General features: G+C 39.2%; 1 protein-coding gene across 23 annotated transcripts in view; it reads left to right on the top strand.

Annotated features, from left to right (window-relative positions):
* Positions 1-2135: 2135 nt before the first annotated feature.
* WDR19 (WD repeat domain 19) overlaps positions 2136-15411 on the top strand; it is a 175577-nt gene continuing 162301 nt past the window's right edge. For 22 of the 23 annotated variants that reach the window (XR_013368963.1, XR_013368962.1, XR_013368951.1 and 19 more), the window contains exons 1-5: positions 2136-2272; positions 4949-5040; positions 5347-5412; positions 7257-7382; positions 14651-14766. Coding sequence is in view for 10 of the 23 variants with exons in the window: in XM_077879342.1 (XP_077735468.1) it covers positions 2153-2272; positions 4949-5040; positions 5347-5412; positions 7257-7382; positions 14651-14766 (520 nt within the window). In the remaining 13 variants the exon portion in view is untranslated. Of the gene's footprint in view, positions 2273-3459; positions 3479-4948; positions 5041-5346; positions 5413-7256; positions 7383-14650; positions 14767-15411 lie in introns of those variants that run through there. The other variant, XM_077879400.1, reaches the window with a different exon arrangement.

Genomic DNA, 15411 nt, shown 5'->3' with positions numbered 1-15411 from the left:
TTCTTTGGGTGCAGCTACATCTATCAATCTCTGCCTCTATCATCACATGGCTTTCTCCCTCTGTGTCTGTGTTCAAATTTCCCTGTTCTTGTAAGTACATAAGTCATATTAAATTATGGCTATGTTAATGATATCTTAATTATACCTGCAAATATCCTATTTCCAAATAAACCTGTATTCACAAATACCAGGGCTTAGGACTTCCACATATATTTTTGGGGGACACAAACTTATCACATCAACAAAACCAAAACTGTTTCTTGAAAAGGTCAACAAAATTGACATATTTAGCTAGACAGGAAAAAATGAGAAAACATTCAAATTATTAAAATCAGGAATAAAAGAGGAAACATCACTATTAACCCTATAGAAATAAAGTATAAAGGAATACTGCGAACAACAGGATGCCAAAAAACTGGATAACCTAGATGAAAAGCATAAATTCCTAGAAAGACACAAATTATCAAAACTGACTCAAAAAGAAGTCGAAAATCTGATTAGACCTGTAACAAGACATGGAATTTCTAACTAAAAAACAAGTTCACACACACACAAAGCCTAGTAAGACTAATTATCTACTCTATCCAGATAATCCCACTTCTTTCAATTCTTCATATCCTTACTCTATCATTTTACCTTAACTACCTTTTCTGAGACAAACCCAATAGTCTATTAAATAATATCTGCTTTGAGTCTCTTGAAATGCTCTGCCCTGGTTTGCAGGGCAAAGTCTGCACTCTCCTGATTTTCATTTTTCTGGCCTAATTTTATCTCTGTTCTGTAGACTTCCCTTGAAGAGTGGCAAAATATCCCACTCCAAAATAAGCTACTTTGACATAAGGATTATTTTGAGCTAACGGTACCTAAAAAATAGCAGATGCAAAAGACTAATCTTCTCTTCTTCCTGAAAACGGGGATTAAAAACTCCCATGTGAAAGATACCCTCCCTGTACCATAAGAAATGGCATTCTTACCATCAAGGAGACGCTGAAATTGCAGAGTCTATACAAACGGAACTTATTGACATAATTATTTTTTTTTCTCCTCACCATAGTTTATAGTTGCTTTCCCACAGTCGCGTCTCTTTGTTCAGCCAAATATAAAAGCATGCATGCACGCAGGTGTCATTTCTTTGGGTCTTTTCCTTAGGAAAAGGAACACGTATTTGTAGGCTTTTCTTCCTTAATCTGTCTTAGGTTAGTCTAATTCTCAGGCCGAGCTGAAAAACCCTAAGAGGGTAAAATTTTGTCTCCCTTACATTCCCTAAAGCTAGAAAGTCCCATTCACTCCTTTAAATAGTGGATGGCCAATTTCTGAATTTCTACTTCTCTAACCTTTTTCTCTTTCACTCAATCCCCTAGTAATGATATTTTCATTTTAATGGGCAGGTCTTAATAATAATAATAATAATAATGGGCAGGTCTTGCACCTGAAACTAAACTAAACAAAACCCGACGCCAAGGGAACAGTATCCTCCTTAAGAACGGTAACATCCATCATTAGTTCCTTGAAACCATTTTCTTGAAGCAAATACGATTCCTACCTAATGCTGATAAGAAAAAAGGGTGGGCACTTGGGCAAAAGAAGTACTTTCATAACGAACGAAGCACAAATCTATGGCAGGGCATAATATTTGGGGAAAAGCTGCCAGGTCCGAAGTCTAAACAGAGAAGCAATCAGTGCTCATTTTTCTTGCCCAATTTAGTTGGCCTATTAACGCCTTGAAAAAGACTACTTCTCACATCCTGTGTCTTCTAGCCCAGAAGCCTGGGAAGGAAAAGAGAGAGAGAGATGACGCGCAGGCCCGCCCAAGTCCTCCCTGCGCGTACTCTGCACGAGTATCTGGCCCAAGAGCAAATCCCCGTTCTCGGTTCTTGCAACATTCAGGGCCTTTTCGTTGCCTGGAATCCGGGCGCCCCCGCCCGCCGCCATCGACATCTTCGGCACCGGGAGCAGAAGTTGACGCAGGACGTCCTAAGGGCGTCCCCGGCCTCGTCCAATCAGAGCCCAAGAAGGAAGGGAGGGTGGGCCGGAGCTCCTGACGCACAACCATTCGGGGCCCGCCTCCGCGCGTGTCACGTGACTCCAGTCCACGCCTCCCGTCCGCCCCTGCGGAGGCCCCACGAGGCTCCGCCCCCCCGGGTAGAGCTCCATGATTGGTCACTGCTCGCGCGGTCTCCTGGGTGACGGGAACGCGTTAGCCCTCCTGGAGCTGACTCTCCGCGCCTGCGCACTTTCCGGATCGCGCGGCCGCTCTAGCCTTGAGATGAAGGTAAATAACTTACAAACCCCGGGGCCGGCGCGGCGGGGAAACGCGACCACAGGCGCTGGGCCCGCTGAGCGTCACTTTGAGGAGAGGGGGCCTGTGTCCCCCTCCCTCCTCCCGAGGGGGGCTAGGAATGGCGAAGAGAGCTGGGTGACCTGGGGCGGGGGGGGGGCGAAGTTGAAGGAAGGAGGAGGGGAACGCGGAGAGGGGAGGCCTCATTTCTGGGACCGCGAACGGAGTTGAAGCGGGGCGGGCGGAGGGAACCCGGGCACGGCCCGAAAGGAGCAGACCGGGTCGGAAAAGACCCCGAACTACCCACGGCGGGGAGACCGTATGCTGGGAGGCTCGGCCCCCGCAAGCAGCTGAACCCCTGGCAAGCCGCGCAACCGCTCAGCGTTTAAAAAGAGTGAAGAGCTTCCGAAAGAAGAATGTCAGAGTGTATCGCCGGTGACTAATGTACAAATCACGCAGTGGCTCGTGGATGTAATTCGCGGGGAAATCTGCGCCTGCACACGCGGGTCCTGCTGGAGAGCATCATCCTCTGCACGCACAGTTCCTGCGCTTGGGCTTCGGGCGAACCCCATCCCCGGCCCCTGGGCTACAGCGCCCTCGCCCCCCTGCTTTACCACTGCCTTAGCCCTCCGCCCCGATCTGGCAAAGAAATGGATAGTTCAATTTTAAATTGAAGATTCCTTGTGGCTCTTAGCGTGGAAATTGGAATTGACAGGCTGGTAATCGATCATAACTTCACATTTCTAAAGCCTTTCACGATTTCTGAAGTTGTCAGCACGGAGGAGGCATTCCTCTTGGTTCGCAACTGAAAATTTTGTGCTTGAGGCAACTTAAGCGACTTGTTTTAAGCCCTACAGCTGATCATAAGTTAAAAAGTACAATTCAGACCTTGGTTTTCTGGTGTTGAAGCTAGCGCTTTTTCAGTCTACTGTATATGGAGCACTATACTGTATATGAAGAAAACTAAGATGTACGATCACAGCCAGAAGAGGTCTACCCGGGAGCTAGTCAAATTGAAGTTTAAGGATCCCTCACTTGCAGGAAGGGGTTCCAGGGTCACTTGGTCACAAAGGTCACACTTTTTTTTCCCAAGGTGTTTTCAAGCTCCACGAAACGTGGATGGACTTGTAATTATAATACACTTCTGTTTCCAATAGAGGTGGATTTCATCTCCTTAACATACCAAACGACTAATGATTGGTATTTAATTTTAAAATTATATATATACATTTATTTATATTTTTTAAGACAGAGAGTGAGAACATGGGTGCAAAGGGAGAGGAGGAGAGAATCTCAAGCACTTTCCCAGCCGAGTGCAGGGCTCAATTTCAGGACCCTCAGACCATGATCTGAGCAGAAATCAAGAGCCTGACACTTGGCCAACTGCGCCACCCAGGTGACCCTTGGTATTTAATTTTAAGCATTGAATGAGTTTTGTATGGCCACTCTGATTGTCAAGCCACCTGTAGTAGTATGTGAACTTCATATGCCTAGCTGTGGTCTATGATTTAACCTAATTGTTTATAATTTAACCTAATATTAAAATTAAATTCTCTTATTCAAGCTCTATATTCGTAATTGTTTTGGATCAGTATTGTTTGATATAAATGTACTGTGAGCGAATGTAATTTAAAATTTTTAGTGGCCATCTTAAAATGTTTTAAAAACAAACAGGGATGCATAGGTGGCTCAGGGCAGATCCCAGGATCTTGGGCTTGAGTCCCCCATCAGGCTCCTCCTGGCAGGGAGCCTGCTTCTCCTGCCTATTTCTTGCCTGTCTCTCATGAATAAATACATAAAATCTTTAAAAATAAATAAATAAACAGGTAAGATTAATTTAAATAATATATTTTATTTTATCCAGTATATTAAAAATATTATCTCAATATGTAATCAACAAAAAATTATCAATAAGATAGTTTACATTTTTCATAGTCCTTGAAATGGGTATGTATTCTATATTTACAACACTTCTAATTTGGACTACCTACATTTCAAGCCCTCAATAAAATCAAGTCCACCTGTGTTTTGTGGCTTTTATATTGGGTACCCCAGTTCTTGACTGTATGAGTGAAAAGAAAGGCTTTTGAGTTGACCACCAGTCAACCACCACCCAGTAGTCAAAGTGAGCACTTAATGATTAAGTAAATATAACTAGTGGGTAAAGGTAGAAAATAATTTTGAATGAAGGACAGTTTGTATTTTTATCATGGTTAAGTTTTTTTTTTTTTTTGAGATTTTATTTGTTTATTCATGAGAGACACACACAGAGAGGCAGAGACACAGGTAGATGGAAAGGGAGAAGTAGGCTCCACACAGGAAGCCCGATGTGGGACTTCATCCCAGGACCCCAGGATCATGCCCTGAATCAAAGGCAGATGCTCAACCGCTGAGCCACCCAGGTGTCCCTCAAAAACATTTTAAACCAAAACTTTATAATAAATGCTTGCCTATGTGTTGAGGTCCATACTTTAACAACCAGATTGTAGAAGTTCGTTGGTTGGTTGGTTGATCTGATTATTTTGTCTGTTACATTGTTGACTTTTTCTGGATAAGCTCTAACAGTAAGCCTTTAACATCTGAATCTTACTGTTTTCATGATCATGTTTGATATCTTTGACCAACCCTTAATTGTATGTTTTGAAAATATAAAAATATTTATCTTTTTAGCGTGTTTTCTCACTGCTAGAAAAGAGTGGGCCTGGCACACCAATACAGTTCACCTGGCAAAAAACATCAGGAAACTACCTTGCAGTAACAGGGTAAGAAATCAGTGAATGTTTTAAGTAAATTATCCTGACTTCAAATGGTTATATGCCTGCATAACCACACAATTTATTTAGTAGCGGTTCTTGTGTGATGCTTGTATAGTGGGAAGAATAATACATTCACCTGCATGAACATCACAGTTCATAAAATCTTTTCCCTGGTACTAACTTTGTAGATATAAATTAGGAAACTGTCCCGAGAGAGCGCTGAAATCATTTGGATGGCAGCTTAAATATTTTTGATATACATTTATAAAAAGAAACACTTAAATTTTAATTTTGTGCTCTCTTTGCTTTTAGAGCTGATCATATTGTGAAAATCTTTGATCGCCATGGTCAAAAAAGAAGTGAAATTAACTTACCTGGGTAAGTACAGAGGTGGATCAGAAACTTTTTCAAGCTTTCTTTCCTAAAAGATAAAAAAGTATTACCTTAAAACTATAATCAAATAGAATTTTACAACTTATATAGAATCTGTATGTCCTCTTTTGCTTTCTTCAATTGCAAAGCAATTTGTTTTTCTGTTTTTTTTTTTAAACATTTATTTACTTATTTTTAGAGAAAGAGCATAAGTGGGAGAGGCAAAAGGAACAGGAGAGAGAATCCAAGACTCTGTGCTCAGCACAGAGCCCAATCTGGGGTTGCATCTCAGGACCCCGACATCACAACCTGAACAAAGACCATTGACTGCACCACCCAGGCACCCCAGGGATTTGATTTTTTTAACACATAAGTTGTTAGTGAAGTGTGTAGACATATAGCATATGAGTTAGAGTTGATATTTATAACCTCCATACGTTCACAGGGAAGCTTTAATGTACAATTACAAATGAATCCAAATGAAAGATTCTTATTTAATTATAAACAAGCCTTATTTTGTGTATAAGCAGAGAAGATAAGCCCATATCACTGTAATATTTCCTCTCATAAATTGTTGGAAAATAATTACTTTCAACATACTTTTTAAACCTTTTTTTTTTTTTTTTTTTTTTTTAAAGAGTGTGCATGCCTGCAAGCAGGGTGGCAGGGGACGTGGGGCAGGGCAAGAATCTTAAGCAGACTCCACACTGAGTGAGCCCCAATGTGGGGTTTAATCTCATGACCCTGAGATCATGATCTGAGGTGAAATCAACCGTCTGATGCTTAATTGACTGAGCTACCGAGGTGCCCCTTGACATACCTTTTTAGTATATGTGCTGCCGAAGCGAGCACTTGACATAACTTTTTAAAGGACAAGGCCTATCAGTTTTCAGTAAATCATTTTAGATTACACAAAACATAAGCATTTTTAAAAAAGATTATTTATTTTAGAGAGAGTGTGTGTGTGAGCACAGGGTTAGAGGGGGAGGAAGAGTCTCAAGTAGACTGCACCAACATGGGGCTTAATCCCGTGACCCTGAAATCACGAGCTGAAACCTTTTTCTCTCTGTAAATCTTTTTTTTTTTTAATATTTTATTTATTTACATATGAGAGACAGAGAGAGAGAGGCAGAGGGAGAAGCAGGCTTCATGCAGGGAGCCCGACATGGGACTCCTAGGACCCCAGGATCACGCCCTGGGCTGAAGACAGGCGCTAAACCGCTGAGCCACCCAGGGATCCCTCTCTCTGTAAATCTGATATAACCTTTAACACTTGGTCATACAAATTACCTCTTGATTCCAGAATTGATTGCTTTGTAGGGGTACTTGATGAGTTTGTTTTACCAGAAGGCCAGGTTCTTTATAGGATGTAAGAAAATGTGCTTACAAGGTGTGATTTTATTTAATGTAATATATATAAAAAATATTTAAAATAGAATTTAAAATTTTCCCATCCCCTCAATGATAATAAAAAATTTAACTTAGTGAGGTACCTGGATGGCTAACTCAGGTAAGTGTCCAACTCTTGGCTTCAGCTCAGGTCATGATCTCAGAGTCATGGGATCAAGCCTCGCATTGGGCTCCACACTCAGTGCAGAGTCTAAAGATTCTCTCTCTCTCTCTTTGCCCCTCCCCCTTCCTGCTTACATGCTCTCTCTCTCAAAAAAAAAAAAATTTGTATTATCTAAGCAGTGAATAGTGAGTTGTATTTTCCGCTTTAGAAAGTTTATGACCTATTCAAAATAGATTGAATGGTCTTGTTATAGATAAAAATCACAAATACATACTTAAATTTCTTTCTCCTACTTTAAGAAAACGTATAGTTATATTTTGCTTTCTTTTTTTTAAAGTAACTGTGTTGCTATGGATTGGGATAAAGATGGAGATATCCTAGCAGTGATTGCTGAGAAATCTAGTTGCATTTATCTGTGGGATGCCAACACAAATAAAACCAGCCAATTAGACAGTGGTATGAGGTAAGAATAACTTTTTTATTTTAAATCTTCACTTAGAAATAAGATTGTTTGTAGGTTTGATGCTAATAATACTTACTGCTCTCATTATAAAGATGCGTTTGTGAGTTATTTTCCTATGAAAGTTTATTTTTTTATTGCATATAATCCTATTGATTTTGCCAAATGAATTAGAATAAAATTGTTAAAATTGTAAAATATAAATAGCTTCTTGAAAATTTGCTTTTGGCAGAACAGACTAAAATGTTCAAAGATGAGACAAAACATCTGGAAAAATCTGCAAATAGGATTGGCCTCAGGCATTGCTGGGTCCACTGCTTCTAGTGATGCAGTCAAGACTTTCTCCATCTCTTAGGTCTTCCTTTCTCTCTATTGACTTTATTCTAAGTCAGACTCTCCCCATGGCTGCTGCCAGCTATTGGGTTATATCATTCTTCACAGCAAGTTATGCCAAAGAGAAGAGCATGTCCCCATCACATCCACTCCGTTACTCAAAAGGTCTCTGAGTAGAGTAGTAGGCAGGGCCATGGGATTGAAAATTCCTGTAGGTGAAGAGTGGGATAAAAGTTGAGACACTTCCCAAATGGAAAATATACTGGGTAATAAAAGAAATGACAGATTTCTGCTAAAATAGAAACTATTATACCATATGGAATAGAAAAATTTATTCACAACTGAAACTTGGCAGTTCAACGTTGAACAAGTTGCTTGCTTTACTTCTTTCTAAACTTCAATTTCTTCAACTATATGGAATGTGAATAATAACTCCCACGTAGTGTCATATGACATGCAGGTAGGCCACACACATACTGCAAGATTAGACTGTATATTTCCAGTTTACTGAGGAATAACAACCCGAAGGAAGTAAGGTGGCCATGAAGAACAGGACCAGAGGTAACTCTAACCCTCCAAATTGACACATGAGGTATGCAATTCACAGATGATATTGTCCACCCATCATAAAGTCTTGCTAGATTTGAGAGCCTTCATTTCTTGCTCTGTCCTTTTATACTTTGGGTATATATCACTTTTTAGAAAGATTTTACATACTATCTGTTCTTCCATTCAAGAGAATATTTATAAATATCAATTAGTGGTTCTTGAACCAAATTAAGCATCAGTGAGAATGCATTCTCATGCAGAGAAAAATGCATAATTAATCTGAGGTGTTTCAGACTGGTATATGTCTGCCTCTGCTGTCTATCTTCCCACAGATCCATTTCCTTACATCATCTCAGAGTTGTTGTGATGTTTAATTGCATGTCATGGCCAGGCATAAAATCAGGAACTGAATGAATAGTATAGATGTTACTGTAATTATCAAGGTAGAACAAATTAAATATTTGTTGATATTAATATTTAATGTCTAAAAGACTTTTGTATATACATAGGTACAGCTACTATTATTTGTCTCTTATTTAAAGGTCAATCTATTACACTAAGATACTTAAACATAATTTTTAATATCAGTTTTTTTAAGTATATTAATTTTGCAAACAAATATCCTTAAAAAATTTAAATTCCATTTGCAAATTTAGTTGGAATTTATTCTTTTGAGCACTTCAGATATCTTAGTACACAAAACATTCAAATATAATCATTGCAAAACTTACTACAGTGTCACTTAACTATCTTAAATTATTATGTTAACACAACAGATTGAATTTATTAGTTTTTACTAAGTGTATTTTTATAACTTCTTAGAATTATAGTGGTACATCCCCTGATCTTACCTAGGCTTATAGCAATTATGTCCCTGGGGTACAGCAATCTTTCCAGAGAACTAAATACAACATCTCATTTGTGAACCAGTTGATTTCTGGTTGGATCATTGGACATGGTTGCTTCTTCCAAAGGCCATTCAGACCTAAGTACTAGTCATCCTACTCAGTCTCTTTTCTAATTGATCTTCAGTTTTTATATCAGCAAGACTTTTTTAAGTCTGTGCCTTTCACATAGGTTGCATTTTTTTTTTTTTTTGTAGCCACATGCATTTTCCTAGAATAATATATTCTTTAACTTGGCCAAAAATACATGTAATCACTATATATTGTTCTCATCCGCTAGCATTATTGGGAACTTATGTGTGTCACAATATCTTATTGTAATTTGTAGAGCCTTCTAGAGGCCTTATCTCTGAAGAAAAGAAGATGGGGTCTGTTCAGCTGGCTCTTCTTTTGAGGATATTTGGTTACTTGATCTTCTTGGAACATACTGTTTAACTCTTTTTCTAGTTGGTTGTTATGTGACTGTTGGTAATGATAAACTATTGAATGAACTATTGTTACACTATTCTTACTAAATGTAACCACTATTGCTGATCACACTTTGGGCTTCTCATGCAGTTCCTCCTTTCTCTGGTGCTATTTAGCTGGCTCACAAGTCTTTCTATTTGTGTTTTCTGAAAAGCAGACTCCCAAACAGGATTGAGTGTGTGAGATTTATTACAGGAAATACCTGTAAGGAAACATAGAAGGAGCAGGTTAGAAGAGCCATCAGACCACAGTGCATATCTGACCCTTGTAAAGGGGAGAGGGAAGGAAGAAACGTTGGGTAGAAACATCTTATACTGGAGCCCAATTCTAAGAAAGTTCAGGTAGGCCTCTGAGGAGACTTTCAGCCAATGTTACCCATCAGTGGAATTCTGTCTCTCAGGAATGGGCCTCAACAGTATCCTTGCCCACTCAGTTACAGTCTGGGAAGCTGTGGGAAGGTATGGCCCCAGCACATCAAAGTAATAGATTCCAGTGGGGGCCTTCATCAGTTACACTTTCCGTAGCTAGAGATCTGAGAGGCATATTCTCATAGCTGTCACGCCTACTTAAGCAGACAGAAAAACAAGCATATTGTTCTTCTAAAAACATATATTTAATAGATGAAACCCAGCAGCCTGGGATATTAGTACTTATTAGAAATAATTTTTCTAACTAAATATTTTATTACATTCACCTATTGTTACAATGAACTTTTTGTATACTTTACATGAATTTTTGTCTTTTAGGTATGAGCATTCTTGAAAGCAGTATTGCTTTATGTAAACAGTGAATGATCTGTCAGTGGTTCTCAAACTTTAGCTGCATCAGAGTGCCTATTAAAACACAGATAGCTGAATGCCACCCCCAGAGTTTCTCATTCAGTAGGCCTGGGGTGGGATCAGAGAACTGGCATTTCTGAAGTTCCCAAGTGATGCTGTTGGTCCTGGGATGGCATTTTCAGAACCACTTTTCTATACCCACTGTGATTTCTTTCCTTGATATATAAAATGAGCTACTCTCTCAGGAGTCCTGATTCCATTTAGTAGGGAATTACATAAAAGTTTAGCCAGTAGGTCTTAGAATGTACTTAAGAACTGATGGTAGGCAAATGTGCTTTCTACCTCTTTCCAAGTGAGCTAATCTTTTTTTTTTTTTTTTTTTTTTTTAAGATTTTATTTACTCATGAGAGACACACACACACAGAGAGAGAGATAGGCAGAGGAAGAAACAAGCTCCATGCAGGGAGCCCGATGTGGGACTCGATCCCAGGACTGGGATTAAGCCCTGGGCTGAAGGCAGGCACTAAACCACTGAGCCACCCAGTGACGCCCCGCTGAGCCACCCAGGGATCCCCCGTGAGATAATCTTAATAGTGGCAGAGATGGGAAAAACAAGAAGATGTCAATGGAGTAGAAGAACCCTAGGTTCATCTCATCCCATAAATACAACTAGATAACCATCAAATCATCCTAAATAGCCCAGTAATCAACCAGAAGAATAACAGAACAAACTCTACAACTAAAGGGAGAGAAGAAGCCACACTGAAGAAGGTAAGTGTGGAGGCGTGGTCTAGTGGAGAAACAGATCCTGACTGCTGTGGAGGGGAAGGAGTCGTCATCATGGAGAAGAGCAGCAAGCAAGCCTTTGGTTTGGAAAATGGGGCTGAATTTCATGAATTCTCATGACCATTGGTGCTTAAAGCTTGGAGTTTTCAATGTCCGTGGCCTTGGCTAGGATCAATCCTGGAAGGCACTGCTCTACTCCTGGGAAGAAGGCAGGGAAACAACCCTGGGACATACAGAATGAAAACAACATCTGAAGAGAGCCCAGGGCAGAAAGTGGGGAGATTATTTGCTCTTCTTAGAGCATGTTCCTGAAAGATAGTACTCAGAGAGACACCTCTCTGTGAGCCATTTCCCTCTCCCACCCTTCAGCATAAACACAGAGCCATCTATAGAAGCAGTGCAGTGTGGCTACTGGCTGCCTAATTTGCTTATACTAAGCACTCCCTGGCTTTAGCAGAACTGCTTTGCTCAGTCATGCTTACCTCAGTCCCGGTGTGCCCAGCTCCTCCTCCAGACCAGCACAGACCCCTGCCCACACCATGTCTCCCAACCAGAGAGTGCTGCAGAGCCTCAGTTCTAGTGGTTCTATGACAGGTCTCATATCACAAGCAAACCAAAGCACATTTAGTTAAAACTGACCACATTCAGGTCAGTGACCAACACTGTATACAGCAGACAAGAAGAGCCTCTGCAGATGACTGGCCTGAGGGATAGAGTAGCCAAAACACAATAGCAGAGGGTACAGAATGTACATTGAGGGCATTCCCTAAAGCTCCAGGCCCTGGGCACTACATCTATTTTATAAAGTCATTATGTTCAGGAGCAGGAGATATAACTGGATTTTCTAACACAAAAAAAGAAAGCAGAGACTTAGAAAAAAATGAGAAGACAGAGGAATTTATCCCAAATAAAAGAACAAAATAAGACCACACCCAGAGATCTAAGTGAAGTAGATATAAGTGACATGCCTGATGGAGATTTTAAGCAACAATTATAAGGATACTCACTGTGCTTGGGAGGACACCAGTGAGACACTACCACAAAGATAAAAGAGTTAAAAAAGAACCAGAGATGAAGAGTGCAATAAATGAGGTCAGAAACACACTTGATGCAATGAACAGCAGGCTGGAAGACCCAGAGGAACAAATTAATGACCTAGAAGACAAAGTAATGGAAAGCAATAAAGCTGAACCAAAAAAAAAGATGAATTCTGCAACATGAGAATAAACATAGGGAACTCAGTCAAATGTAATAATATTCCCATTATAGAAATCCCAGAAGAAGAAAAGAAAGAAAAGGGGGCAGAAAATTTATTTGAGGAAATAGTAGCTAAAAACTTTCTTAACCTGGAGAAGGAAACAGATATCTAGATCCAGGAGGCACAAAGAACTCCTAACAAAATCAACAAAACAGACCCACGCCAAGATATATTGTAATTATGCTTGCAAAATACAGTAGTAAAGAAAAAATTTTCAAAGCAGTAAGACAGAAGTAGTCACTAACTTACAAGGGAGAACCCATAAGGCTAGCAGGAGATTTTTTTCAACAGAAATTTGGCAAGCCAGAAGGGAGTGGCATGATATCTTCAAAGTACTGAATAGGAAAACTCTGCAGTCAAGAATATTCTATCTAGCAAGGCTAGCATTCAGAATAGAAAGAGAAAAAAATTTCCCAAACAAAACTAAAGGAGTTCATGACCACTAAAAGAGCGCTGCAAGAAATATTAAAAAGGACTCTTTGAATGCAAAAGAGAAACCAAAAATGACAATATAAAGGCAGGAAGCACAATTTTACAGAATATTTCTGTAAAAAAATTCAGTCAAGGAACTTATACAAAAAATGGATATAAAATATAACATGTATCTAAAACATGGGAAGGAGAGGAGAAAAGAATGAGTTCAAAATTAATCAACCATCAACTTAGTATAGACTGCTATTTGCTAAAGAGGTTATATACAAACTTAAGGGGAACAATATATCAAACAACACTAATAAACATGCAACAAATAAAGAGAAAGAAATCCAAATTTATCACTAAAGAAAATCAAACCATGAAAGAGAGAAAGACAAGAAAGGGTCAGAGAAAATCTCCAGGAACAACCACAAAACAAGTAATAAAATGGCAATATATACATATCTATCAGTAATTACTTTGAATGTAAATGGACTAAATCAAAAGAATAGACCGTTAGAATGGATTAAAAAAGCAAGACCTGTCTATATGCCGCCTAAAGGAGATTCATTTTAGATCTGAAGACACCTGCAGATTGAAAATGAGGGGGATAGAGAAACAACATGCAAATGGATGTTGAAAGGAAGCTAGAGTAGCAATATTTATATGGGACAAACTAGACTTTTAGACTTTAATACAAAGACTGAAACAAGACAAAGAAGGACACTATATAATAAAGGAGACAAGAAGGTGTAACAATTCTAAATTGCATAAGGGAAATAAGCCAGTGAAAGACAGATTATAAATTTTATAAATGAAATAAGTCAGCCAGTGAAAGACATGATTTTAGTCTTATGTGGAATTTAAGAAACAAGACAAGCAAAGGAAGAAAAAGAGACAAACCAAGAAACAGACTCCTAACTATAGAGAATAAACAGATGGTTACCAGAGGGGAGGTGATGGCAGTGGCGGTGGAGGTTAGGTGAGATAGGTGATGGGGATTATGGAGTGCAGTTGCTGTGATGAGCACCGAGTATTGTATAGAAGTGTTGAATCACTATATTGCACACCTAAGACTAATATTATACTGTATGTTAACTAATTGGGATTTAAATAAGAATTTTAAAAAGTGACAGAGTTGGAAAAGATATGTCCTACTTAAGGTGGTGAATTCCCAATGATTTTTACAATTTAATATGTTATAGGACCCTACTTTTAAATTTTTTCAAATTTTTTTAAGGGAAGGAGGCTGAGGAAGAGAATCTTAAGAGGTTCCATACCCACTGTGGAGCCTGATGCAGGGCTCAATCTCACAACCCTGAGATCATGACCTGAGCCAGAATCAAGAGTCAGATGCTTAGCCATTTAAGCCACCCAGGCACCCAGACTCCACTTTTTTTTTTTTAAAGCACGTGATGTTAAAAAATAAAAAAATAAAGCATGTGATGTTAATCATCCATTAACATTTTTCCACATTTACAACTGTCATTAGACTAAACTACCTCATCATGAGTCATTTTATGAAATTTGAGGTTCCATCATGACTGAAGCGGAGCTTGTATTCATTATATATGTATCTTAGGTCTAACTGACCATAAGATCATCTTAAAGCATCTCCAGAATGTCTTTAGCACTTAGTCTTTGCTTAAAGCATTAAGTTGTTATTTTGTTCTATAACTTCTAAGTAGATATTAAAATTATTCATGAAATGCTTTTTTAAAGAACTCTTTGGATATTATGATTGTGAATCTTTTAGTGATTTATATCTTAATGTTACAGGGATCAAATGTCTTTTCTTCTTTGGTCAAAAATTGGAAGTGTCCTGGCTGTTGGAACTGTTAAAGGAAATTTGCTTATTTATAATCGTCAGACATCTCGAAAGATTCCTGTGCTGGGTAGGTTATACCTGGAAACACTGCTAAATACTTAAGATGCTTTAGATAGATGTCATGTTTTACTGCCTCAGATTTTTTTTTTTAAGGAAGGCGATATTTGCATTTGTGTCCTGGAAGTCAGAAGCCCCTTCGCACTTCCTTTTTTTTTTTTTTTTTAAAGACTTTATTTATTTATTCATGAGAGAGACAGACAGAGAGAGGCAGAGACACAGGGAGAGGGAGAAGCAGGCTCCATGCAGGGAGCCTGATGTGGGACTCGATCCCAGAACCCCGGGATCATGCCCTGAGCATGAAGGCAGGTGCTAAACCACTGAGCCACCCTGGCATCCCAGATATTTCAGACACTGCAAGGGAAATTATGTTGTAATAAAGCTCCCCTGGTCAAGCCATATATCTAGCTAACCTACAAGATCCCTCTTCACTGTCTACTAAGAATTATCCAGGCTACATAGAATGGCTGCTCTAATGGCAGCTTGTGCCTTTGGACACCAGGACATTAATAGCATGGCTTCCATTTGTCCCTTTCTCACCTAGATTGTACCTGTGGACATGGAATAGCTTGGTGTTTATCAATACCTTAGTAGATGGACTGAAACATTTGTGACTGTTTGGTCCAAATATATTAGATTCTTAATTCTGACCTCT

Source organism: Canis aureus, chromosome 2 (genome assembly GCF_053574225.1).
Source record: "Canis aureus isolate CA01 chromosome 2, VMU_Caureus_v.1.0, whole genome shotgun sequence".
NCBI classification, from domain to species: Eukaryota; Metazoa; Chordata; class Mammalia; order Carnivora; family Canidae; genus Canis; species Canis aureus.
This window is presented reverse-complemented; position numbering and strand designations above follow the sequence as displayed.